Source organism: Strigops habroptila, chromosome 10 (assembly GCF_004027225.2).
Source record: "Strigops habroptila isolate Jane chromosome 10, bStrHab1.2.pri, whole genome shotgun sequence".
Taxonomy (NCBI): Eukaryota; Metazoa; Chordata; class Aves; order Psittaciformes; family Psittacidae; genus Strigops; species Strigops habroptila.
This window is the reverse complement of record NC_046359.1, coordinates 19,509,684-19,536,930: the sequence shown is the minus strand read 5'-3', so window position 1 is coordinate 19,536,930 and position 27,247 is coordinate 19,509,684. Positions and strand designations below refer to the sequence as shown.

Here is a 27,247-nt window from a genome sequence, read left to right as displayed (position 1 = left end):
AACAAAAATAATTACGGGAAATTCTACCTGGAAAAACTAATTTAAAAACAGTAATAACAAGCAAGAAGCAGGGATCAATTACATTAGCACACTGTTCAAATAAAATTATGTATGTCCTAACTGTATAATGATTTCTCTTCCTCCTAAGCTAAGCTGACAGCATTCTGGAGAGTTTGAAGTGCTACAGATGCCAACTGTGTCTGGCACAGTGATTCTCAAGACTTTTTTTTTTACTATGGCACTATCAACACTCAGTATTTTTTGTGAGCCACTGTACATCTTAACATCAGATTTAAACAGGAAAATGCTCTAAAGATGCTGTAAATAATTAGGAAGTGACAAATTTCAACGTTTTATTGTATAACACAGTTCTGCAGGACACCTGAGATTAGCTAACCATGGCCCACAAACCACATTTCTGCAACCACTGTTCTAATGTAGATAAGACCTCAGTGTAAAATATCCGAATATTACAGCGTTGGCACAGGCAGAACCAATTTTAATAGAAAACTTGTACCATGGACCATCTGCCCTGACATTGTCATTGGCAAGGGTTATTTCTTCAATCTGTACTTCTCCTGAAACTCAAAAATACTACTGTTACAGTAGGAAAAACAGTATCAGAAGAGTATTAACATTTTTCAGTGGTCCTTCAACACAATTAAGAAGTATTAATATGGAGAAAGAAATCTGTGACCCATCTGCGATACTAAGCATTAGCTAATAGTCCAACTGGCCTTCTTGCTTGTTACAGCATTTTCCTTCATTCATGCTCACCCTTGATTTTCCAAACTACTTAAATTCTTAGAAAAATTCTCCTCTAAACTACTTTGTGTGTCAGGTTTTTTTAAATACATGATCAGAATATGTGGGATACTTCATCAGAATAATTGAAAACATAGAGATGTAACAATTTCACATCTCTTCAACACACCTGAAAGAAAAGCAGATCTCACACTGCTTCTGTTCAGTGTTTATCTGTTAAAAATTCCTGAGTCTTTTGCAATTTACTGGGAGGCAAGAAATCCAGTCATATGAAAAGCTTAAATGTACCCAAATTAGACTGAAATTTGTGATAAATGTTACTGGCTCAGTTCTTCATACCCAGTAAATAACACTGAACAATTTGGAAGACAATACAACCTAAACTTTATAAGTGTACACTTCTCCCATGGGTTCAGTTTTACAAAGTCAATCCCATATACTGGCTTGCTAATGCCAGACAGGGCGGTCACATTCCTTCATTCCTTGAACATAAGCTCTTGCCACTTTGTGCCACCTCTGAACGCCCACCTGAGCTCTCACAGAGCAGATTCAGCTTGCCCAGGCAGAAAAAAAGAGTTAATATTGTCCATACATGTTAGAGGGAAAAGACAGTACTGCAACATTGCATGCTGGTTTTCTTGCTTATAGTAAATGAACTGAAGTAAGTGCAATTGGGAGTTACTGCACATTTTTATTCTAAACTCATACTACAGAAAATGGCTGTTCTTGACAATGGGCATTAGGCTCCAGTTGTGTTTGTACTTTGGTCAAGAGTTACCGTGTTTTAGAACTACACTATAAATACAATTAGTGAATTGTGTCAGTACAGGGTCTTATTATCTTTTATAGTATTAGAACAAAAGCTTCCATCTAGTTTGCAAAGAGATGGGGGTGGAGGAATGATGGCCCCATAATACCACTTATTAAATAAGAATTCTAAACCTTGCAGTACCAGTAAGTATTAAACAGCTTGACTGTCATTAAATACTTACAGATTCTCGGGAAGTGCAGAGTTCCTAGTTTTCTTCACTGGTTCTATACCTACCAAGAAAACATTCCCAAACATAAATCTCTAAACTCTTCCACATGAAATACAAATAGCAGAACAATGGATTCATGTGCCCAGGACTCTTTGGAAAGTGGCATTACACTGATACCACGCTATGACAGGCTCAAATTTATTTTGAGATCCAATGGAATATTTGTGTTGGCAATGGTGAGGTCTTAATGGGAATCAGCTATACTGGAAAATCACATCCTGAAACATTAATCTAGACCATTGTTTAGGGAGTCACGAGATGATCTACGGCCTCAGAAGCGAGTGCACTAAAACAAAGTTTGCCATTGTGTTGGCAAGACTGTATCGAATTCAACTTCAGCAGCAACTTGTTGCGCTTTTACTGACTTCCCACAAGGTCTGTGCAGTGACACAGAAATTCACAGCTGTGGGGTTTTTTTTAAACACACAAGCAAACACAAATTTAGTACTATGGGCTATATGGAATGTTTTAAGGAACTATTCGCTCTTTGAGGTGTATACACACAATTGTCTCCTATGATTTGCAATTGCTCAACATCTTTGTACTGAACTGACTACTGTCACAGCATCTCTGCACAGACATTCAGGATTTAGGTATTTTCAGTTGTTAAAAAAAAAAGTTCTGTCAACTTTGCATTTAATTTTCTCTTACGTATCCCTGTAGTTTTACAAGACACAGTTAAACTTTGCTCCAGTGGCTTTTATAGATCCTCAAATTCTTGGTTAAAGTAAACCTGAAGGAGCGAATAAGCAACCAAAAGCAAACTCTACAACCTGCCAGACAGCTGCAGATTGTGACTGCTCAGTGACTCAGGTTTTTGAATGGCTGTCTTAGCAATAATTACATCATTCGGATTTATGTCTTTTTAATAGCTGCTTTGCAAAAAAATAATCTTCCCCCAGGGGTGTTGATTCTGTGAAGCAGGAAGGAATGAAAACAGCCACTGAGCCATCAGTTCCACTTCTAAACCCTCAAGTATGCACGATGAAGCCATTTCTGTGCTATGGGTTTTTTCCATTATTTTTTTTTTCCTCATGAGTAAGCTTGGGGCCATGTTTCAGTGTCCTCTGGAGAAAATGGCCTCCTACATTCAGCCCCTGGTCCTATGAACACTAATTTACATTCTTACCGTTGTCAACAAAACTAACTAGCATATAGGCCAGAGCTGTGATGCACTGCAACACATCCTTTCCAGGTTTGACCACCCTCCGTCCCCCTCCAACAAGGCGCAGCCGCCACCTCAGCCACAACCGCCCCCGCCACCTCCCCCTGCGCGGTCCCCAACCGACCGGCAGCCGTCCCGCTGCAGGTGCGGCCCCGAAGAACTACGCGCCCCAGCATGCACCGCGTCCCGGCTCTGCGCGGAGTCCTGCGCAGGGGATGCCGCGCAGCACGCTGGGTAATGTAGTCCGGGGTGAGGCGCGGGAGAGACGGCACGAGGGCGAGGAAGGAAAAAAAAAGCCGCCGGGAGCGGCGGCGGCTCCGGTTTCCCGCGGGAAGATCGGGCGGGGCGGGGCTCCGCCTGAGGGCAGGGGTCTGCCCGGCGGGGAGCGGCGGGGGAGGCCGCGCTGGCGGGGCCGGTAGGCGGCGGCACCTGGACGCGGCAGCGGCCCCACCGCCCGCCGGCAGGAGGAGGCGGGGGGAGCGGAGCCGCCGCGCGCTGCCGCATGTGCCTGGAGCGGAGCCGGAGCGGGCAGCGTGAGCCATGGCGGAGGCATGGCGCCCCGGCGCCCGCCATCCCAACGGCGAGTGCGCCGCGCCGCCTCCCGGCAACAAGGTGACCGTCGTGCTGGGGGCCCAGTGGGGCGACGAAGGCAAAAGGCAAGGTGTGGACCTGCTGGCGCAGGACCGCCGAACATCGTCTGCAGGTGCCAGGTGAGGAGGCAGCCGGGGCGCGGGGGAGGCCGCGGGTGTCACCTTAAGGCGGGCGGCCCCACCGCCCGGCTCCGCGAGGGTACCCGTTCTCGTCCCCGTCTAGCCCCGGCTCCCGCCTCGGCGCAGGGCCGGGCGGCCGGTGCCCGGTGAGCGGGCGGGCTGCGGCGGTTGGCGGGGCCGGTGAAGCCTTCCCGGCCGGGCAGGAGCCCCTGGCGGGAGCCCGGCAACCGGGCTCTGCAGCGCTCCCGCTCCTCCTTTTGTCCCCGTCCCGGCGCCGGAGGTGGCGGGCGAGGAGGAAGAGGAGGAAGGCGCCCTCCTCGCCGCCGAGAGCTGGCCTCCCGCAGGAGGAACGCGCTTGGGGTCGCGCCCCCCCCTCAGGCCCGCCGCCGCCGCCGCCGCCGCGCTCTTTGTCTGGGGGCGCCAGGAAGGGGCCGCGCTCGGCGGTTCCCGCAGCATCGCTGGTGGGAGCGGGCGCTGCGGGGCCGGGAGCCCTCCCCGGCGGCGGCGTGGCCTAAGCCGCACCGCCCGGGAGCGTGCTCGCCGCCATCCCCCCCCCCCCCGAGGGGCAGCGCTGGCCCCGCACAAAACCAGCAGTTAGCACAGGATGCACGTGAAGGGGGTGTCCGCAGCGAGTTAGTCGTGTTCACATAAAACTCTTTTGAAAGAGTCGCCTGCCCTTGCTCCCAGGTCACTGTGGTGCCGGTGAGATCCCGTCTTTCTCTTAAGAGTTCTTAGAATTTTCCTGTATGGAGGCCTTATTCCAGCAGAAGAGCAAAAAAAGTGAGTCTGGCCTGCAAGCACAGCCCTCATAAATGCCTACGTTAAAACAACACAGAACTGAGGAGATGGTTTTTCTTACCATTTGTAGTGTAAATGTATGCAGAACATAATGAACTAAACCTGTGTACGGTTTTTGCTTGAAGAGATACAGCAGCATAAAATGCCTGCAGCATGTGCAGACTTCATGTAAGTGTCGTTATTTTATGCTTTTGTTGACTGCACAAATTAAATTTGCTTTTCAATAAATATATTTTGGGAGAGCGTACCATTTCCTCAAGAATGCAAAGGCTGAAGCTTTGTCTTGTCTAATGAGAACTGCACATAAAACTGGTGGTTTCAAAACCAAGTCAGTTGCAGCTGACAAATCAAAAACTTGAACTTCAGAGACCTTTAATTTTGAAGTAAACAAACATATTCTTAAATAGCTGTTTACACAAATGAATTACTTTTCCCCATGTATCTTGTAGGGGTTTTTTGGTTGTTTTTTTTCTTTTTTAAGTAATAAATCTGATGTGCTGTGTGGCATGGTTGCCTGGCTTTGTGGGTTATAGAACAGTGACTCAGTTTGTCCTTTACAACTTTGTTCCTGAGACTTGAAGGGCATCTAGGTGAGCATGTTTGTTTAATGCTAAGGAGAAGTTTTGGTGGAGAGAGAGAGGCAGGCAGTGAATTTTTGTGCTCACAAGTTTTAGTGTCTTTGTTACTGCTTTTGAATTAGATGGGTGAAGGATCAAGAAAAGGGAAAAATCATTATATTAGTTCAAGGCCAGGTTGGATGGAGTCTTGGGTGACATGGTTTAGTGCGAGGTATCCTTGCCCATGGCAGGGGGGTTGGAACTAGATGATCTTCAGGTCCTTTCCAACCCTAACTGTTCTATGGTCTCAGGCTTGAATTTCATGACCAGTTCTGCCATTTCTAACAGCTTGTTGCTCCTGCTGAAGGAAGTTTTTTCTTCCTTCTTTCTTCCCTTTCCTGTTGGTGATGGCTGTGCTGGCTGGGTCTCCTCCCATGCACCGACTCTGGCACTTGAACACTTTGTAAGTTGATTTAACTCACCAAAATGACCGGAAACTATTTTTTGTTGTATTTAGTTTCTACTGTTTTAGTAAATAAAACTGAATTTTCTTGTCTCAGAGGACCTTGATGAAAAGAGGAGCCTGGGACAGGGTAAGCACAAAGAACAATTTCTCAGAATGAGAGGGGAAATAGGTATACTCTCTTTCAGTGGTACTGAGACTGAATCATCTTGCTACGTGTGCAAGCATGTTCTTGATGTTTGTGTTACTGCTTATGTACACTATGACCCTTGTGCTTTGCGTAGTGCTACAAATCCAGAAAAAAAATAGTACCACGCCTCGTCTGCCCCTTGCTAATACCAGCTTTCTGTAATCGGAACTTCTCATTCTTCCTTCACCATTATACTCATTTGTTGTAAGATGGTTCTTTCTGTTCAACATGCCACGGAGTTGCTAGAATGTTTGTGGATGAGATCAAACATTTCTAGTATGTCCTTGTGAAAAATTTATTAGTATAGCCATTTCTTGGAGGATTTGGGAAGTTGTTGTAGCAGGTCCAGGATAGATTGTAAACTTGAGTTATATTTGTAGTGAAACACTCTAGTGAAGCTTTTGTATCACTGTCCCTTGTTCTGTGCAGCATAAAAGTGGTCTTGTCCCAGAAGTGAGAACTGACTATCACTTGCTTGTACAATGCCTGTAAAGGCACTGCGAGAAGTCGTACTCCGAAACGTATGGCACATGAAGGTTGTCTCCTAGGTAGCGAGTGTGCTAATGACTTCAGTCACTTGTTTGACTAGCTGGCTGTGGCATCTGGAACGAGGTGCTTGCTTAGATACATTTAGCTGAAGCAGTGTGTCAGGAAATAAGTTGTATTTTGGCTCTACTTCTAAGTACCACCCTCTAAAGTGTTTTATCTTAGGTTTAGAGATTGTTGAAAGGAGTCTTGTGCTCAGAGCAAGAGAATGGTATTTTCAGGAGACAGATTCGCTTTTATGACAAGTAGTATTATGGTTTCAAAAACAACTGTTTGAAGAGACTAAACTAAAATTAAAATACACTCAGGGTCTGCATGTATGTAGTTGCTAATGCAGCTGTACTGGCAACTATGATGGTTTTATGAGGATGCTGCTAGTACAGAGGGTTCAGATGCAGTTAATACAAACATATCTACATGGCAGGCAAAGTATGTACTTGTTCTTACACTATTAAATTTGAATTGGTCTTCATTTGCCTCTAGGAGGTATCTGGTAAAATGATGCTATTGATAAAACAAATGCATTGATGAGACTTTTGCACTTAAAACTACATCTGGTCTTCAGTAGCTTACAGAGCAAAGTCTGTTTACCTGCTGTCACATAAATCATAGTCCAGACAGTAAAACAGAGCAAGAATGGGTTTGAGATTCAGGAATAGTTGCCATGAAACCTGTCATGTTTAGAAGTATGCACTGTATTTTTGTTAATTCCACAGGCAAAGGAAAGTTAAAGGAGAACATTTCTAGTTCTGCTTAAGGGACTTCTATCATTGCAGAATGCAACTGAATTAGGGAATTTGATTACCAGCGTTTCATTTGTTAGTGGATATGGGAATGGCAAATTAATGCAAGCAAATTACTTTAGATAGTTTTATGAAAATGAACACAATAGCAAAATATGCCATGTATTTCTTACATTAACACTACCTCCTCCACTCAGTCTACCAATGTATGCAGTACAGAAAAGAAAAATGTAATGTCTGCTCTGCACGATTCTGTTTTCATTTACTCATTTCATCATCACATCCTGTTATTACTATTGGAGGTAGCTGATTTATTCACAGTATGTAAGTCACACAGGTGAATAAGATTTTGAAGTCTTCAAATTATTTTTAAGCCACGGTCCCTATGCTTAAGAATCCTATTTTCCTGCTTCTTCAGTTCTATTGTACATTGTGTTGCTACTTCAAAACAGAATTGCAACTTCTTACCGAATCTTGACTGATTACAGTGTGGCCTGCCTGTGACTACCATTACTGCACTGCCTGCGGTGGGGTCACACTATTCTTACTCCTGAACTGCTAATGCGTGATAATTGCAACGTGTGGATCCTTTGTACTCCCTTTTCCTCCTCCTCCCCTCAAACAACAGCGTGTATAGTCACATCACTGCTGATCACTTGATATGTGCCAATTATGGTGCAACAAATAGGGCAGTTTTCAGTGTGCAGATTCTTGGGGTTAAGCAGTAACCATTGATGAGCTGATACCTATCAGACCAATGCTGCCTAATACCTCCATATCACTAGCCTGTATATAGCCACTTTTTTTTTCAAACTGGAATTTTCCTAGCTTCCGTTCACCAAGCTCACTTTTTTCTTTTTGTAAATATTCTCATTTGAAAATGTGTTTTAGTCTAGAGCCTTTGCAGGCCATGCAGAATTAGGAATAATAGAATCAGTAGCTGTAGCTATTGGTGCTTTTTTAGCACCTCAGGCATTCGATACGTGATGTCTAGCTAGAGCTCTCATTTTTTTTTAAAGTGCTGTGTGCACTTTTGGACCTTGTTGTGGTTGGCAGCATGCCGGCAATGTGCTCTGGTGAGGAAAGAGGGGTCAGTAAAATGAGTTCTTTGCCCTGCCCCATCAGTAAGTCGTAGACCTGCTTTATAGCATCACTGGCAGGTGATCTTTTGTAACCGGAGAACAGTTGAAATCTGATTTTCCAGCTCATAAAGTTTGTACCATTAACAAAAAGATCCTAACAGCGCTGAAGAGCAAATTACACCTTGATCTACTGGTTTCTTACCATTCTTTCAATCTTACTACAAAGCCTTACTATGTTTGGTTGGTTAACATGCAGTACTCTATAGCGATTTATTAAGATTTCAAATATAATTTTATTTCTGCCGTACTATCTCACACATTTGTAAGATGTTCTCTGTAAATATTCGCAAAGTCCCTTTTTTTTTTTTTTTTTAAATATCCTTTCTTAAATATTCTTGTGAAATGTAGCAAACATCTGTGGGGTTTTGTGGCCTGAAGCAATGTAGTGCTGGACCAATCTGCCTTCAGCATTTTTCCTGTTCCTTATCTGCCTATCTCACTTGATCTCTTTCATCTGTAAGAGGTAGATTGGTCTTTATTCTGGACCTGGATAATGAATCCTGTTCCATACCTAACATACGTAGGCATCGCAACAATGTGAGGTTTTGCAGATCGGGTGAAATTAGGCCAAAACCAGCTGTAAAGAGTCTGTTTGAATATTGTCTTTCATTAGGAGCTCCTTAGGGGAAGTTCTGTCAGTATAGAGAAATGTGGTGTGTTTTTTTGAGATTAATAGTCTTAAGTAAAACTAACGTTTTCTTTTATTTGTTAGGAGAAAACAGGTGAATGTGTAAAGCATGATGTGGTTATTCTGTTATGTTCTGTCTCAAGCCACACTTTTGATCTTGTTCGGATGCAACAATTCTTGTACTACACGTTCAAAAATTTCTGAAGTCTAGCCAAGTTTTAGAAACTTTTATGAAGTGTGTTACATGATGGCTTTCTGAACGAGGCTTAGATCTTATAAACATGAATGGATAGTCAAGGAAGAAAGTTGCCAGCTGCTGGATTTTGTCTATACTGAAATCCAGGAGTAAGTTATACAGTAGAGTTTATTATCTGCTAATTCATTGCAGGTGGAGGGAGGAGAAAGCAACAAATCACAAAATCTGGGATGTGAGAGAATGAATTAGTCATCAAACCCTTGATTTTTTACATCTTTAAAGGGGATGGTTTGCAATCTGAAGTTCAAAATAGATCTTTGGCAATATGTATTGAAATGAGAAGCAAATAGCCTAGTCATTGCAAGGCTCTGTCTAGTTAGGGTGCATCATAAGGGTTCAAGTATGTCTCTTTATTAGGCTGATCAACTATTTAAAGGTGTGTTCAGCATTCCCAGAATCCGATTGAGGCAAGAAGGAGCCTTTCTTATGTTTCTTGTAAGTGATGGTGGTATCCAGCTTTCTTGATGTATTTTTGACTTTTCATCTAAGAGTTAAATGAAAATGTATACAACCATATGATGCCAAAGCAACACTGAGTTGCTTCTTGCCCAACTTGGCAGTCATTTCTGTAGCTAGCTCAGAAACAACAGTGGTTGCCCTGAGCTAAAAAGGAATGCTGGAATGTGGTAGCAATAAAAGTAAACTGTAGAAAAAATTATGTACACACACATCTGATGGGGAGAGTTGAAAGGAGAATATGGCTTCTTCCTCAATGTAGCATGAGATAACATCTCTTTAAACTAGACAACTAATTTCTATTCTGAAGGAAGCAACCTGAAAGACTTCTTTGCTCTATTTACCCTAAGGCATCATATTTTTGAAATAGACATCTTGATCATGTCATAAGAAAAGGCAGGGATTGTCATTGTAGACTTTTTGGGTAGATAGTTCTCTTAAATATATATGTCAGTATTTCAGAGCCGCTTTAAATACCTTTGTATTGAGTACCAGTATAGAGAGCCATAGTAAGTTCAGTCTGCCTTTTTAATCAATCTTTTTTCCCCTGTTAGGTCAAGTTGTAGACCTTAGCAGTTACGAGAGTACTGCTGTAGGCTCACCATCAGGGTTTGAACTGCTGTCTTGTCTTGATGTATTCAAAACAGATTTAACTGTTCTGGTTCTTATACTAATGTCTAGTCTACCTTTGGCTAATGAAGATAGGATCTGAAAATAAAATGTGTATTTTCAACTTACATAGATCTAAAATGGAGAAAGGTATGCTGTTGTTCCTCCATCTTGGTTTCAAATGCATTGTACTTTTTTATCTGTTCCTGCAGTGATTTCTTACTTGCACGTTCTACTTGTGTATCTGCATGTGCCTTCTACTTACGTGCACGCTTCGTTGGCTAGCACACGTGACACATATCTGCTTTTGCTCTTCAATGCTTTTCACAGAGTTTTTAAAAAGCAGGAAATGTATGGGTTGTTTTGGTTTGTTTTTTACAAGGAGGAGTATTTTTGCTTTCAGCTTATGGACAAGCAACCCTGCTTGCTTTTTTTGTTTTGCTGATTATCCAAGTTGGTACGTTAATGTTTCATATGAGACTGTTTGCACCTTTTTAAAAAAAAAAAAAAAAAAAAAAGGAAGGGAGAGAACTGAAGTTTGAAGCTAGATTGAATTTAAGATTAAGAGTGAGGGTCTTCTAGTGAACGATGCATGTATTAAGTGAGTACATTTTTCCTGGAAGGGTCCCATGTGCCAGGAAGATGGAAGAACTGCAGATCCTTCCCCCTTAAACTGGGAGGACAAACAGTCAAGTCCTTTGCATACTTTTCAGGTAAATCAGTGGGACTGGCTGCAAACCCAGGAGCATGGAACTTTTCTGAGGAATCTCACCAGAGGGAAAAGGTCTGGTTCGGAATTTCTCTATAAGCATTTGAGTATGGCTATATATCATTTTCAGAGTCTTTTTGGAAAATGAGATTCCATGTTTCCTTAATTGTTGGCTTCTCTTAGCTTCTGATCAGCTCTAAACTTAGCAAGCAGTGGGTATAAAACATACTGGGACTTGTAACTCCTACTTTGATTATTTTTTGTCCTTGGTAAACATTAATATTGAAGGTTGGTGAAGTAGTCATCAATTGGACTTTCTGAAGACAGGCATAAGTCATTACTATTACGTCAAATTAACTTTATGAAATTATCAAGTCTCTGCCATAAGTCCAAAAAAGATGGGTTCTTATTTGTCCAGTGAATCAGCTCAATACGTGCGTGCTCCCTGGAGGCTTTTGACTAGTAGAGCAGTGCAATTCCAGAAGAAAAATTGCTGATAAATCTTACAAATGCTCCTTCTCCGTGCTTTATACATGATTTGAAAGCTGTTCTGCATGGACAGAACGTAACAAGTTAAAAGAGCTCTTGTGCTATGGGAAGGTTCAAAGTGAGAAGAGTTGTCTTGCTTTGAGGTTGTTGATACATTCTTTTGAGTTTACCAGTTTGGCTGCAGAGTATACCTTTGTGAGAGTTACACTTCTAAAAAGCATTTTAGTCTTCAGAGCTACAAAAAAGAAACTTTAGTCAGGTACTTGCATTAATATTGCTGCTAGTTCTGTTTAGTTCTTTATGCAAAATGCTTTAGCTGGCAGCTAAGATATTTAAAAGCTATAGAATGCAAGAGAAAATAAGCCATTTTGCTTAGAAAGGGGAAGTGCTGAAACAATTACCTTAGAATCGGTATTGATGTGTTATTAGAAATGCTGTTCAGTCAGTATGTTTAAAATGTAGTCCTCTGATACTGTTGATTAGTCTTCAGTATATTTTCCAGTGATAGTCTCCGGACAATGAATGGTACAATATTGTGGCAGCTGGTATGTTTGTGTCATATGCACGAGTGTATGGTTTGTGGGAGTATTGCTTTCCAGTGCTTTCACAGTGGGTTTTGGCTAGCAGGAATCACTTGTTCGATTTATTGAAATTTCAAACTTGTTTCCACTAAAATGTCAACTAGCAGATAATGACTTTTTCCTTCGAAATTGGTATTTTCAGGCATCCAAAACTATTGCAAAAGGGTGTTTCCTAAGAATGTTTATCAAATGGCCTCCAGATGAGCAATACTTGCAGCCGCCTTTGCTATCTTATGTACCCTCTGTGTACATGTAACTGATTCTGTTCACATTTGCCAGGATAGGTATGTTTTAGAATAGTATCTTGTTTTGTGTGTAGTACTGACCAACCTATCTAACTTGAATATATGGATGCAGATTCTTGGGTGTGGTGCTTACACTGAGAAGGATTTTTAGGCTACCTAATCTTTAGCAAGCTGAAGAAAAAAACCCTTTTTCTTTGTTTTGTTTGTTTGCTTTTTAAAAAATTATATCTGTGAGCAGTTTACCTCTCTAAGAGGGATATTTCAAACCTGGTATTTCCATAGGTAATGTTTTTTGGAATGAGGCTTCTAGAAAGCAGGTTTTCTTATCAGGATTGCTGTCATTCTGATCGTACTTGTGTGATAATTTGCATATTAGTATGCCCCTTTCCGTCAGGTCCTGTAGACTTAACTGTTCAACATATTGCATAGCTTGGATATTTCAAGATTACCAGCTAGTGCTCAGGGATCATATGCTTTTTCAAGGAAGTGGTTTAAGTAGACCACACCAGTAAAATTGGAATAATGCCTTTTTAAAAAGCTTATGCATTTAGTCATCTTACAGCAGCAGATTTTGCTTAAAATATTAGATAAGTAATGATCTTGTGCCTGATCTTATTTCACTAGTCCACTTAATTACTGAAAATACTCCAAAAAATTAGTATAATCTAATCTTCTCAGGATCATGAAAGGGTTAAAAAGGCTACTGCGTCTTAACAGGATTTTTAATTGTTCATCCATCAGAGCATCAAAGTAAAAAGTTCCTAAACTAAATCCATATACAGGAATCATAGAATGGTTTGGATTGGAAGGGACCTTAAAGATCATCTAGTTCCAACCCCCTGCCATGAGCAGGGACACCTTCTACTAGACCAGGTTGCTCAAAGCCCCATCTAGCCTGGCCTTGAACACTGCCAGGGATGGGACAGCCACAACTTCTCTGGGTGACCTGTGCCAGGGCCTCAGCACCCTCATAGTAAAGAATTTTTTCCTAATGTCTAATTTACCTCTCTCCTCTTTCAGTTTAAAACCATTCCCCCTTGTCCTATCCCTACCTGCCTGTGTAAAAAGTCCCTCTCCAGCTCTCTTGTGTGCCCCCTTTAGGCATGGGGAGCTGCTCTAAGGTCTCCCGTGAGCCTTCTCTTCTCCGGGCTGAACAAGCGCAGCTTTTTCAGCCTGTTTTCATAGGAGAGGTGCTCCAGCTTCTGATTATCTTCGTGGCCCTCTGGCCTAGCTCCAGCAGGTCCATGTCCTTCCTATGTTGGGACACACAGCATAGGTGTGGCACCCTTTTGAGCTCAATATGTACAGAAGTTTAAAAAGAAATCAAACCGCAGTAAACCAATAACCAAACAACCCCTCAAAATCCAAACCAACAACTCTTTAAAAAAAGAGTACCAGGAAACCTTCATGGCTGAAGGTGTTTTGGTTTGGTTTTGCATCAAGGCTATGATTAATGATTTTTAAGATGCCCAACTTCATGATTCCCTGAATTGTTCGAACTCATGGTACTGGGGAAAAAAATAGATGGTTTTGGCTCTCCTTTCAGTTTGGGCCAGCTCGTGTTTTACCCTGTTATCAGCACAAATGTTCAGTGTCATCTGATGGCAGTTACTCCTTCAGCATTGCTGGCAGCAGTGTAGACAGCAACTGGAAACCTGAAAACTGGAGACTGGGTCAAACCGTGAAACCAACCACCCTAACTTTGGTGTGTTGTTTCAAAGTCTTGAGCAACAACAACGGGACAAGGTATTGACTACAAAGCAAAATCAAAAGTTAAGGAAGGATGGCAATGTATTTGTATTACTTTGTATTACGAAGCTCATGTTCGTGGCAGTTGAAAAGTTGGAGAAATTCAATTAGTGAGACAATTTAACATTGTAATTTGGTAAAGCTCTGGGCTGCTGAAAGGGCGGATCCTTTGGTCACCAAAGAATCCTGAGGGAGAGGAGAAAGAGCTGTTCCAAATATTGGGTTGAAAGATAAGAGGAGAAAAAATAGTGCAAGGAAAAGAGAAAGAACAAACAAACTGAATGCTTTTAACTTTTTTAAATCTACCTCAAAATATGGTGCTAAGAAGACTGATGATTTCTGAAAATCCAACTTTGGAAAACTCAGAGTATGCTAAAACAGCAATGTTGTGCCTTGAGAGACATGAACAAATAAATGGTGCTGTATCTAAGCAGAGTATGCTTGGGACTTCAGAGTAGTAAGCCTGTGTTAGCCTCTTGATAGGGAAGTTGTTACTGGTTCCTGTTGGACTTAGTTTTGGGTAGCTGCTTTGTTGCTAGATGGAGACTCTGGTTTATGTTCTGTTCTCTAGGAAGGCATGTGTAGCATTTTTCCTATATACTCAGTTTTCTGTGACAAAATGAGCTCAAGTCCAGAGGCTGTTTTCTAATTTAAAGAAAACCTAAGGGGGGGAAAAAAAAAACCCAAACAAAAAACCAAAACTTAAGGAACTTAAGGAAGAAGATAATTTACATTTTAACCTAAATAGCCTAGTAATAACCTAATCTAGAGAGATATCGCAGTGTCAAATTAGCAAAAGTTAAACATTATGCCTATTAAATTTATTAAATGCTTAGTCTCTGGTGTAATGTTAATAAGAACTGATTTTTATTTCCTGATACTTTCCAACAATATACTTCCAGTTCACAGTATTGGAATGCTAGGGGATGCATGCAGCCTTTGGTTTTCTGTTGTGTTTGTTGTCTGACTTTGTGTCCTTGGTATGTTTCAGGGATAATGCTGTGCTAAGAAAATTTTCACGTAACTAGCAGATACCTTTTGGCATGACTTGCAGGATGAGAAGACGTGAAATAAAAAATGATGGGGTATTCTAGATTGTGTCTATTGAAATGAGAAGCTCACCTTGTGTAAAGATTCTGCTGTGTGTCTTGGAGGATGTGCACAGTGGTATTCTTATGTGTGCAGAAAACACTTTATCTCCTCTGTGGTAAATATGTGTTTAAGAAAATACTATATTTCACTATATACACAACTATATACACAGTTGTGGTTAGGATAAAAATCAGAATTAAGTGATAAATGTTTAGGGTATTATGATTTACTGTGAGGGTGATGAGGCCAGGTTGGATGGGGCTTTGAGCAACTTGGTCCAGTGGAGGGTGTCCCTGCCCATGGCAGGGGGTTGGGACCGGAGGAGCTTTAAGGTTCCTTCCAACCCAAACCATGTTATGGTTCTATGTTGTCGGGGTTTTTTTTAATTATTATCATTAGTTTTAAAATTACAATTTTTTTTCTTAGTAGCTGTTCAAACTGGCAGAGACGAGAGATCTGGGAAGGAGAGTGGAAAAAGGTTCTTAAGTTACTTTTAAGAGAGACAGTCTCATTTAGGTTCAAAATTTTGATTCTTCTGTTCTGGCAGATCTAAGGGTTTGTGATACTGTAGCTGATACTGTAACATTGAGAGTGCAGCAGTGAAAAAAAATCAAAAAAATGATTTTAGGAAGCACTTAAAGAAAATAGTGTCAGAGTTTGTGTGTGTGTGTTAATTTTTTCTTTTTTTTTTTTTTTTTTTTTTTTTTTTTAACTCCTCCACCCTCTTGCTACATCCAAGTAGTGTATTCCAGGCTGAGGAAAAGCATCTTTTGGTCTTGCCATGCACTTGGCCACTCTGTCTGTGCTGGCCTAAGGTAGGCATTTCATTTTTCATGTGGCTGGGAGAGAGCCTGTAGTTTGGGTACGAAGGAGGTTACTGAGATATGGTAGGCTATATTTAGTTAATTGGGGAGTGTTGCCAGCCTCAAGAAATTACTTGTGTATCTTAATTTCCCTCCGGCAAAGCTTTATACAAAGTATTGAAGATCATTTGAACATGAACTTTGTTTAATAGTGAAAATAAATTCCACAGTTAGTTCTCCATTGATAATGTTTAAACAATTGAATCAAAGGAGTGTTAGCTTGAATGACCTAACTGGTCCCCATTTTGGTACAGTGTGATGAGGGAGGAGGAGTGAGAAATCCGGATGGAAAGCACTGAAGCCAGGAGTGACTTCATCAGTTTATATGTTGAATTATGCCCAGAGGCAATAGTTGCCTACAGTATAAAGACGTTGGCGTTACCAGTTTCTGGAGGAGGAAAAAAAAAATCCAAACCAGACTCAAATCCTATAACCTAACAACAACTACAACCTACCCCTTCACCCCGCCACCACTAGAACTCCAAGTTCATGTTTCTATAATTAGAATTGTTTATCAAACCTGTGTTGTGCAATGTCTGAGCACACAACATGTGTACACTTTACTGCTAGTTCACCCTAAGAGTACAGTGTGAACCATTCTTTTAAGGTATTACGATTCTCAATGGTGTAACTATACACTTGCACTTCTGTGGTTAGGGCAGGCTTTACCTGTAAATCAATAGCAGAATTTTGAAAACTGAATGCATGAAATGCTGTTGGTTTAATGCTCTCCTAAAATATGGTTTGAAATTAAAAATATTTTTCAAAATTACACATTTTGACAGAATGACATCCTAAGCAGGATGGGGCTGTCTTGACGTTCTACCTGACAGCTGCTATCAACAGCATCTTTTCATGTCATAGGCATTATAGTATTATAAACAACTAAATTCTGAGATTGAAATTTGAGTCTGAAAACAAGCATTGGGAAACCTTGGGGTATTAGCGTGGCCTAAAAGTGCATTCAGATGATAGTTCATCACACATGATGTCAAGTTTTCTACTTCAGTCTCTAGCAAAATCCCTTGAAGTATAACTGCTCCCAGTAAACATGCAGAAGTATGTATAACTGGCTTGCTTCTAGATGAAGTAGGAGCTGTGCTGTGCTTGTAATTCAAGGTTTAAAAGGTAGGTGCCAATTTTTATTCTGTTGGCCATGGGGTATTTATTAGTGAGCATGGAATCAACACACCTTGGCATCACTCAGCAGCACAAGGGAGAAGTCTTGACACCACCAAAACCCAGCAGCTATGTTCTCATGATTAAAGAGTCCAAGTCTGCATACTGCATGCCTTAAGCAGATGTGACCATTGAGCTTTAAGTAGCTCTGCAAACGTTAAGAGACTAAGAATGATCTAATCTCTACAGTGGCCAATTTTTCATTCTTTTTATTTGACATTTATGAAGCTAGAGAATTTATTTATTTATTTTTTTTAAAATAAATTTAGAAGCAAAACCAGAAAATTAAATTCAGTTAATAGGGGATTTAAACTGAATAGTCATTGACTAATCTTAGTGTTGTTTATGGGTTACTCCAGTTTATTTATGCTGCAGTGGGACAGTTTGGACTTGTCTTCGCATTTGTAAATTACTACTACCTCAGTACTTCAGCATTGTACTTAGACTTATTTGGAATTTTCATTTAAAGCATTTCAGTGCTCATGTTAAATTTGTCTAGACTGATGTTACCAGTGGATCTAATACAAAGAAATAATTTGAAGGAACCCGATGAGGAAGAAGATAACTACCACTTTCAGCAGACGTACTTAACTGTAAATACTACTTTAGTCCATAACTGTTCTTTCTTCTCCAAGAAAGGTTTTGTTTAGGTTCTCAAACACTGAGTAGAAAACCAATGTCTTCTCTGACTGGAAAAAAGCTTGTATATTTTATGTATGTATATAACTTAATTGTTCTAATCTTTGAGTAACTTTTAATAGCTCTGGAGTAGCAGTGTTGCATTTCGAAACTAGTCGTAAATGATCTACATGCTAATGTAGCTAGTTAACATCCTTTTTAATCAGGTACGACTGTAGCGTTAGTAGACCTCCAAATTATCTTCCTTAACAGCTACTGTTGAGTAGAAAGGATGGGAGGAGGAAGGTTATTCCTGAACATTTATTATTTTCTTTTAAAAATAAACTTGAAAGGTTTACTATATTTATGCATTCAATGTGTTTCACATGTTGTGAATTGGAAATTTGGCATTCTCTGATTAAGTTAGGTCATTTGCAGTGAAAACTATCTGCCTCCAGAGATCCTTACAACTTCTTCAAGGTACTGTGCACTACATGGAGAAACTCCAAATTATATTACTAAATTATTTACTAAATTATTAAAACTTTTCTTAGATTTAGACATTACTTTGTTGGGTGAAGGTTTGTTAGTCTTCCCTCTGTTTAAAGAGGAGGTGGAATGGCTGTAGGTGTTAACATAAATAATGCTGAAGTTATGAGAATTTTCACTGCTAACGTCATCGAGATTAGGCTTTTACCTGTGGTATGTTTGCTTATATACTGGCACAAGTATTTGATATCCAAGAATATTCTTTATTTGTAATGTCAGATATATAGCTTTATGTATTGCATTCATGCTTTGTAAATGTTGCAGAAGTAGTGAGTAGCTGTTGAGTCCATTGCTTAAAAACAGATCTGCTGTGATAATTATTCAGAAATATTTCAGATTTATAATTCCGTAGATTAATGTTTCATATAGTTTCTTTTTAATTCTTTTCATATAATGCCTTTCTTCAGTTTGCCTTGTGTTGAAAGAAGGCTTAGATTAGAAGCCTTTCCTTTAAGGCTTTTCTTCTATGAAGCAGTTTGTTTATTTCTGGTGCAAGGTGTCTGTAAAGGATGTTCCTGTAGTTGTCAAAACAGAACGATTTCGTACGTAGCCTTTTCTTACACAAATGACTTCGTCACAAGAGAGTGTAAGCTTATTTTCAAAAGTACAACAACCAAGAACTGGGGATATTTGGTAACTGTTTTGTAATCTTTATTTTCATAAGCCTCTCGACTCCCCTTAAGACTTGGTCACAGGTTTCTTTCTGTATTTTGGGCATATTTTGCAGTTTAACATAATACTCTCTTTGTGGTAATGAAAAAGACTAGAAATGTTAAGTGTTAGTTTGATGTAGATGGTTTCCGCTGACTTACGAAACCACAATCGTCTTAGTTGCCTCTAGATTTAATCCGTAACACCACGTTACAGATATAAATGACTTGTACTGCCACAGACCTCTCTTATTGCTGAGGAGGTATAGAATGAACAAGTTGGCTTTGCTGGTTATTAGTCATAGAAAAACACTCAGAAGTCCCAACCCAAAATTCAGAATAACAAGCCTGTATGTTACCAAACAGCTAAACTTATCTTTCCCAATAACTGTATGGTTTTATAGACTCAGTTTAACTGGTGGGGTTTTTTTTCTTTGCTGAGGTTGCACTTCCACTTTTAATATTTACTCTCCATAACTGTAATAGGAAGTTGGTAAAACTGATGATGGCTTTTAGAAATGTTTGCTTGTTCTAGAATATTTATGTTCTGTCTGATAATTTTTGGAGACATTTTAATCTTACTTCAAGCTTTTGTACTTTTGATGAACCAAAATACCATCTAAAGTCTATATGACAGATAATTCTGATGTTGAAATTGTTGAGTTTGACGAAACAAGTTCGTCTGATTTTCTTGGAGAAGGAGATCTGTGAAAGATCTTTTGTCAATAACAAAAGCGAAAGCTGCAGAATTGGAGTTGGAACCAGTTTATTCCATTTCTGTATGGAGATGTTTTTTCATTTGTCTTCAATATCAAAAATTAACAACACTATTTTTTTCCCTTTTTTATCTTTTTTCCTCTAGGGAGGCAATAATGCAGGACATACAGTTGTTGTGGATTCTGTGGAGTATGACTTTCATCTTCTGCCAAGTGGGATCATCAATCCAAAAGTCACTGCATTCATTGGTGAGACATCTCTAAAAACAATAGACAACACTGTAGTTATAGCCTTCTGACATATTGGAAGAATTACAGGATAAGGATTTTTTTCTACCTCAAACGCTCATAGACCTGAACTTCTGTACTGTCTTAATACTGTCTTAACTTAGTTGTGAAGTTTAGATTACAGAAGTTTCTTTTATTGGATAGTCTTTGTTCTTATCTGCCTATCATTGCAAACAGCTAGCTGCCCAGCATTATCTTCATTCTCCCATTCCCTCTTGTTTTCTCTACCAATTATTTCTTTTATTCTCAGAATTCCTCCCTTCTGTTTTAATCTTCAGCCCTGCTATATAACTCCAAGTACCTTTTGAAACATAGAACTTTCCTCCCTTTCCCATTAGATTGTGAAATGAATGCTGACTCCAAAAGACTTCTGCACTATATAGTTCTTACCAAGAAGTCTTGTCGGGAGAGTATATTAGAAGGTTGAAGGCAGTGGTAGTACTATGTTGTCAGGATCTATGATATGAAAAGGGGTTTAGATTGTCCTGTCTGCTGTCCCTACAAGCCTCCTTACCTGCCTCCCTCTCTTGGTATCCTGTTTCCAATCTTATGTGGTTTTTTCTTTGGATTGCGTGTGTGTGACCAACCTACTTAACAGTGCTGTGTACCCCTCAAAATTTCCTTCTAAAAATGAAGGTAAATATAAACCATGTCTACGCAGTGTTGTAACTGTGCATGTGCTTGTGCTCTGTTCATGAATCAGGTGAGTCTCTGGGTCACTAAAGGCTACGAGCCATCAGCACTTCCATCAGCTTTTCTGATGTCCAGAACTCCTGTCCCTTACACAGTGTACTTCTCCAGATCAGGACTCTATTGCCATGCTCTTCGTATTACTTCTTCCTGCATATCTGATTGCTTTGAACCCGTAGTCTTGTCTCTGAGCTTCATATGTGTGCTGTAGTCAGTGACAGTTTGCTAAATAGCATAGCAACTAAAGAGCCTCTGTCACTACTTACTTGATTCATAAACAGTACTTGCTGAATTCTTGGGTCCACCTTGTAGTGACTGTGTACTTGCAGTCAGCTTTAACTCTTTACTTGCCTCTCTTCTTGTGACTTGATAGTGGGATAATTTTGGATCAACTTGACCTGCCTCATACTTGCACAGAAATTGAGCTAATGGGCATGGAAATAGATTCCCTTTGAAGGGGAGGTTGGGATTTGAATTACTTCTAGTTTTGAGGGCTATGGCAGATGATAGTAATAGTCTCTTTCGATGTGCTACTGTAGTATGTTTCTTTAATAGGTTATTGCTCTTAATAAAAAGAGGATGCCCATTTGCCATGTTTTGTTTAGTGAACTTAGAGCCTAGTAGGAGAGACCTCATCCTTTAAAAATAAAGTAAGCAGGAGAGAGCTTTTTACAAATGCTCTTGTCTGTATTTGCTATCTCTTGGTCTTGTCTGTTTTGAAGTTTGTTGTTCTAGCTTCTTTTAGGTCTGCCTTGTTTAAAATCTCTTTTGGGGAAAAAAAAATAAAATAATCTGGTTTAGGATTTCACTTAGGGAAAGGGTTTATAGGTTCCCTATTATAGTTCTATTATAATACATTATTACTGTTGAGCAGGACTGAACCATGAAGGTTATAGTCCATAGAAGAAGTCTTAAATACTTTGTATTTTGGTGTTAGAATGCTTTTATGCATGTGGAATTACGTGATATGCCAACAGTTTCAAATGGCAGATCCCTTCATTCTTCAGCTAGATGTTATCATGCTAATAGTTTTGGATCTACTGAGTTTGGTTTGACTTTAAGATGGTTCAGTTTCTCTATATGGAAGTGCTCCTTCTTTGGCATCGGTGGTGCTAGTTAATTGGATAAGCTAGTAGTTTTTTCTAAGCAATGTGACAGCTGTAGGAAAGCAAGCTTGCTTTTCAGAGAGATTTTTCCTATGTTATTTTTGCTAGTCTGTTAACAACCCCAACTCTATATATGGAATATTCTGTGTCTATTTACAGCAGAAGAGCGCCTGGGGGGATGCTAGTGTTTATAATGATGATAGAAATGTGCTAAGCTTTTGAAAAAACAATAGGGTTATTAAGATGAAGTACAAAGAGGGAAGTTAATTTTAGACATGAGGAAGAGGAAGTTGCATTCTGGACTGTCCCACGATGCTGTTACTGTTTGTCCTGATCTAAATGGAAAGGTTGTTGAGTTTATTAAAAAGATTCAATTCATGTAGTTAGAAACACATAGTTTAGGTTAAATCAGTCTTTTACAGACAAATTCCTAAAAATAAAAATTGCAATGTCTTGAAAGTTTAAAAATGTAAATAAAATACTCTACATACAGAACCTGAAGTGTCTTCGAATTGTTTGGAATATTTTGTTTCATGTTCAACATATTTTGATAAATTTTGTGTAATGGTTTTCTTCAGGAAATGGTGTCGTAATTCATTTGCCAGGACTCTTTGAAGAAGCTGAAAAAAACTTAAAGAAAGGAAAAGGTGAGAAAATTTCAAGATATTACTCTTAAAATAGTTCACGGGGTCCTCCTCAAAAGATTTAGGTAGAGGATGCCTCTGCAGAGGTTACGTACAATGTGTTTTTCCAGAATTCTGTTTGGCTGCTGGGGAGGGGCCCTCATGGGAAGACAGACAAAAGGAGTTGCTGTACAGTTTCAGAAGAGAACATGTTCTAAATACGAATTATCTGCAAACATTTTTCTTTTCCTAAAGCAGTGAATTTAAGAAGTGAAACAACTTATAAAAGTGTTGTATGAACAGTGTCACCTGTTCATAGTCAGTTTACCTCTTTACCTTACTGTACAGTTTGATACATATTAATGTAAACAGGTGCTGTGGTAATCACTTCTTCATTCAGAACTCAGGTTTTAGATGCTTTCTGTCATGACTATGGCCATGCTTGGCAGCAGTCTACTAGAAGTGAGGTAAATCAGTGGTCTAGATAACTCAAAACCAACAGGCTGCTAGTTGATTACTGAAATTGAGGAACTAGTAGAATAGCTAGAATTCCTCCCCGGAATAAACCTGACTTTCCGCTTTATAGGCTAATGCCAAGTTTTAATTATTGAAATTCACAATCACAGATTGACTGATGATTAAACATGAGAAGTATTTATCCTTTACACATCAGAAGACAAAAATGAACTCATTTGAAGTATGAATGAACTCATTTGAACTATTTAATTTTGTCTTCTAAGGGCTAGAAGGCTGGGAAAAGAGACTAATAATTTCTGACAGAGCTCACATTGGTAAGTTCCTGTTTGTGGTTCGGGTTTTTATTGATTTTTTTTGTTTGGGGTTTTTTTGGTTTTTTGTTAATCTTTGTTTCCTCTGACCTTTCCATGGCAGTAAAAGCATGACAATTTTTACCCATCTCTTTATATAGCTACGTACATTTCTTTGGATTAAGTCTCCATATGCTGCTTAGTTTATTGAAGATCCTAGAGAAAAATAATTCACCACTTGGGACCCTCCCGGGTTGTATTCTACTGACTCTTTAATCCTATTCCATAGGCATAACCTAGTCAGGAAAGCAGGTTCACTTTCCAAGCCAATGATTAGAGGTGCAAAGCAGTCAAGAAACAGTTCAGAAGTTAGTTGACTGAAGGATTCATTTCCCGCTTTGGTGTAGCAGCATTGCTTATAGCAACTTTTCTGCTGGGAAACCATGTGACTGGGCATGACTTCAAAACTAACTGGCTTCCTACCAAGTAAATTGCCACAAACTTAAGAAAGGAGAGTTTATCAGAAGGACTTTAGGGATGGAGAGCATAGCTGCTGCCCTTCTGCAGGGAGGTCATCACTCTAGCGTTGGTTCCAGCCTGTGTTCCAGAGAACTCTACAGTTAGACCCTGTAGTGAAATAGTGTTTAGAGTCCAAACCACCAACACAGAGCTCCAGAGACTCTTCCTTTATCACTCCTAGGACATCTTTATTACATAAATTCATCCTTTAGATCTTTAGATATTGTAACATAATAGTTAGGTAACTGCGTGTATTAGGAAATGGGCTTATTGCTGCTCTAGTAATCATCTTCTGAAGATGCAAACATTTTAGGTCTTTCTCAGCTAAAAGCTTATAACACTGGAAAAAAGGGTTTGTCATTTAAAAAAAAAACTGGAACAGCTTAGTGAGTGAACATATTATTTCAGAATAAATATGTTTTTAGTTTGGAGTAACTGCTGGATTTTAAGTAGTTGAGTGACTGTTCCTAAGTTACTAAAATCCTTTCTGAGAGTAGAATCACTGTAGTTGAGTTACTTGGAAATTGCTAGATTATTAGGAAGGATGTTCTGCAGTGATTAGATTGCAGTAGCAATACTGTGAAGTTTTCATAGCTAAACAGGTCCTGAGTAAGAAGGACCAGTAACTGACTGTCACTCATAATCATTCAACTTCTTAACGTAAATGAATTTTCAGAATGCTTCGATTTAGATGATAATCTGGAGATGTTGCCTTGATAAATATGCCTTCTCTAAAATGGGTATTAGCTATCTGTGAGTGGTTAGTCTGTAACACAAAGATCAACCAAAAATAGGGTCAAGCTTCTGGGGATAATTTGATATTTTAAATTGTGGGGATATGTGGAAATAAACACAAAAATAAATTGGTAAGGTGAAGAAGGAACGCCACGCTTCTCCTAGAGAGACTAGGGTACTTATTAAATGAGTCTGTTTCATGCAAGTTTTCAGTCTTTCCTCTGTAACATGTAGACTAGTTGTTTAACTTTTGGGAGATAGTACTTAAGAAAAATAAGTTGGCTTCTGCCGACCTGCAAGCTGTTGCACCACTGCTTGTATTTGGCATGAGTCTTGTCAGTTGTTTACGGGGTTTGTTTTGGTTTTTTTTCATTCATGGTAGCCAAAGAATTGGTGCAAGGAATACTTTGCATAATCTTTGTCATGAATAATATGTAATGCTTTAAAATAATTAGGGCTTGTAAAGATGACTTCTGTTTGCGTAACATGTTAGTGGGAGCTTTTGTATTTTCAAATGTATTTTAATTCATGTTGTCTAAGACATAAAACTAAAATGATTTAAGAAATCTGTAGAATGAATGAGAATGTGAACTTAATGATCCCACTTCAAATTTCAGAAGTATGTTGCTTTTTACTATAACCTGTTTTCCAGGATTTTTTTTCAATTGCGTGTTTTTTGTCTGTTGTCCATACATTCTTTGGGGCCCCTACAAAGCTGAAATAAATGGCTTAGTTATTCTGTGGGAGGCGTATACACAGTCTGCAAGTATTCTACCAAATAAACACTTTACAAAATAAAAAAAAAAGTCTCTGAAAAACTTCAGAACTCTTTCCTGTGGAAAAAACGTAACCTGAAAAAGAGAAGAAAAAACTTTTTATTTGCCTCTCTTCAGTGTACATAATTTTGTTTTTCACATTGATAAACAGGGTTAGTGTTGGTTTGAAGAAACCATTGCTGATACAGTAATTTCCTTCACACAAATTTTCTACTTAAGCTATTTTTATTTTCTTAGTATTTGATTTCCACCAAGCTGCTGATGGCATCCAAGAGCAACAGAGGCAAGAACAAGCAGGAAAAAAGTAGGTAGTTTTATTTTGTCAAACATGGGATGACTTAGTACAAACGTATGACTTATTACACTGGATTTCTCTTATTGTTTGTCATCAAGTTTTAAAAAAGTATTCATTATCCTTGTAACTCTTCGATGTGGCATACACACGGATCATTTCTTACACTTTTGTCCTCCAGTGGCTACCAAAATATTATATCCTGAATGAAAGGGTTGTGTCTTGGTATTTTGCCTTATGAAAAAGTTCATAGTTCCTAATCCCTTTATAAAAAGGGTTCCTGCTTCCTAATGTTTTGTTTCCTGGAGGTATTTGCTTCTGTAAAAATATATTTCCATTTATGAAGATTAAAGGGCCCCCTTATTGTCTTCAAATAACTGTAGGGTCTGATATGACTAATTTGGTATCTTGTGGTGCTTCATTTCCAGCCAGGTTGGACAGGGTTTTGAGCAATGTGGTCTAGGGGAAGGAGTCCCTGCCCATGGCAGGGGGATTGGAACTGGATTAGTCTTTAAGGTCCCTTCCAACCCAAACCATTCTGTGATCCTGTGGTTGCCAGAAGTGTATGTAAACATTCACATTTTCTACTACATGCTGCTCCTGACTTTCTGCAGGTTTTGAAACTTCTAGAAACTAGTAGCTATGTTTCTAACTTGTGATTTCCAAGTAGGTCATTAGTTCTTGGAATGGGGAAAAGGCTGGTAGAATTAATGGTGTGACATGTCTGCAGCTGGAAACTCATGTAGCATTATAACCTTTTAAGATACCAGTAAACTTAATCCCTCTTCTTGGAAATTTGTCTGTGTGGATGGAAAGTAATTGAGTCTTCCTTGCTGAGACCTCTAAGAGGTATCATCCATGACAATAACCTTTAAGAGAGTATCTGATTTTGGCATATCTTGTTTCACATAGGTTGCTGTCAAGTGATAACTTGTCAGTTATTCTTACATTGGGTCATTTTCACACTTGACTGTCCTGTACCAGCTGTCTCATTACCTGTTATTTTAGGAATTAAAGAGTAAACAGAAAGAACATACATATATACCTATATATATGGAAGAACATATGGTGTTTGGGTTTGGGTTGGGTTTTTTTATGGGCCAGTATGTATAACAGCATTTCATTTTATGCTAAGGATGTATTAGATTTAAAGAAAAAGCACTTCAGTGTTATATCAAGAATAATTCCTGTTGTTATCTTTTGAAAGTTTGGGAACTACCAAAAAAGGAATCGGTCCAGTATATTCTTCAAAAGCAGCTCGAAGTGGACTCAGAATGTGTGATCTTGTTGCTGATTTTGATGAATTTTCAGAGAGGTAATTTCTGTATTTTAATGCACAGTTATAAGCCTAGTTTTCAGTTTCTGGGTAGTACCCTGGATAAGCAGTTACATCTGATTGCTGTTACTTTTTAATTAAAATTTATTCTAAAATATGAAGATAATTTTATTTATAATTTTGTTAAATTATTTATTTCTATTTATTAAAATATTTTATTGTTAAATCACCAAATAATTGCAGATATGTAACCACTAAAACCTAAGGTTGGGGGGGGGCTTGAGGAGGAAAACGAAAAACCTTAGTGAAGCATTTTTGCCTTCCAGGTTCAAAGTGTTAGCCAATCAGTATAAAGCGATTTATCCTACCTTAGAGATAGATATTGAAGGGGAATTGAAAAAGCTCAAGGTAAGCCTGCTTCTGTCTGCTAAATGATAAAATCACTGTGTGCAGTTACTGATATGTAAACTTCTTGGTGACTGATATTCATGCTTGTGTGAGGAGTTAAAACATAATACATAGCATGGGAAACTGGTATGTGTCAGATTTAAGGAGTCTGCTAGTTGCTTTAAAGACACTTTTCACCCTGCTTTATGCAGCATGTCAAAACTTGGTTTCGAGAGAAATATTACAAACTTTAAGTAGAAGGCTGGTACAGGGAGAGTTA

General features: G+C 39.2%; 1 protein-coding gene across 1 annotated transcript in view; it reads left to right on the top strand.

Moving 5' to 3' along the window:
* Positions 1-3,396: 3,396 nt before the first annotated feature.
* ADSS2 (adenylosuccinate synthase 2) overlaps positions 3,397-27,247 on the top strand; it is a 35,258-nt gene continuing 11,407 nt past the window's right edge. The window contains 8 exon segments of the mRNA XM_030499209.1: positions 3,397-3,654; positions 3,657-3,680; positions 19,655-19,757; positions 22,171-22,239; positions 22,956-23,006; positions 25,250-25,316; positions 26,512-26,619; positions 26,907-26,988. Coding sequence (XP_030355069.1) covers positions 3,511-3,654; positions 3,657-3,680; positions 19,655-19,757; positions 22,171-22,239; positions 22,956-23,006; positions 25,250-25,316; positions 26,512-26,619; positions 26,907-26,988 — 648 coding nt within the window. The 5' untranslated portion in view covers positions 3,397-3,510.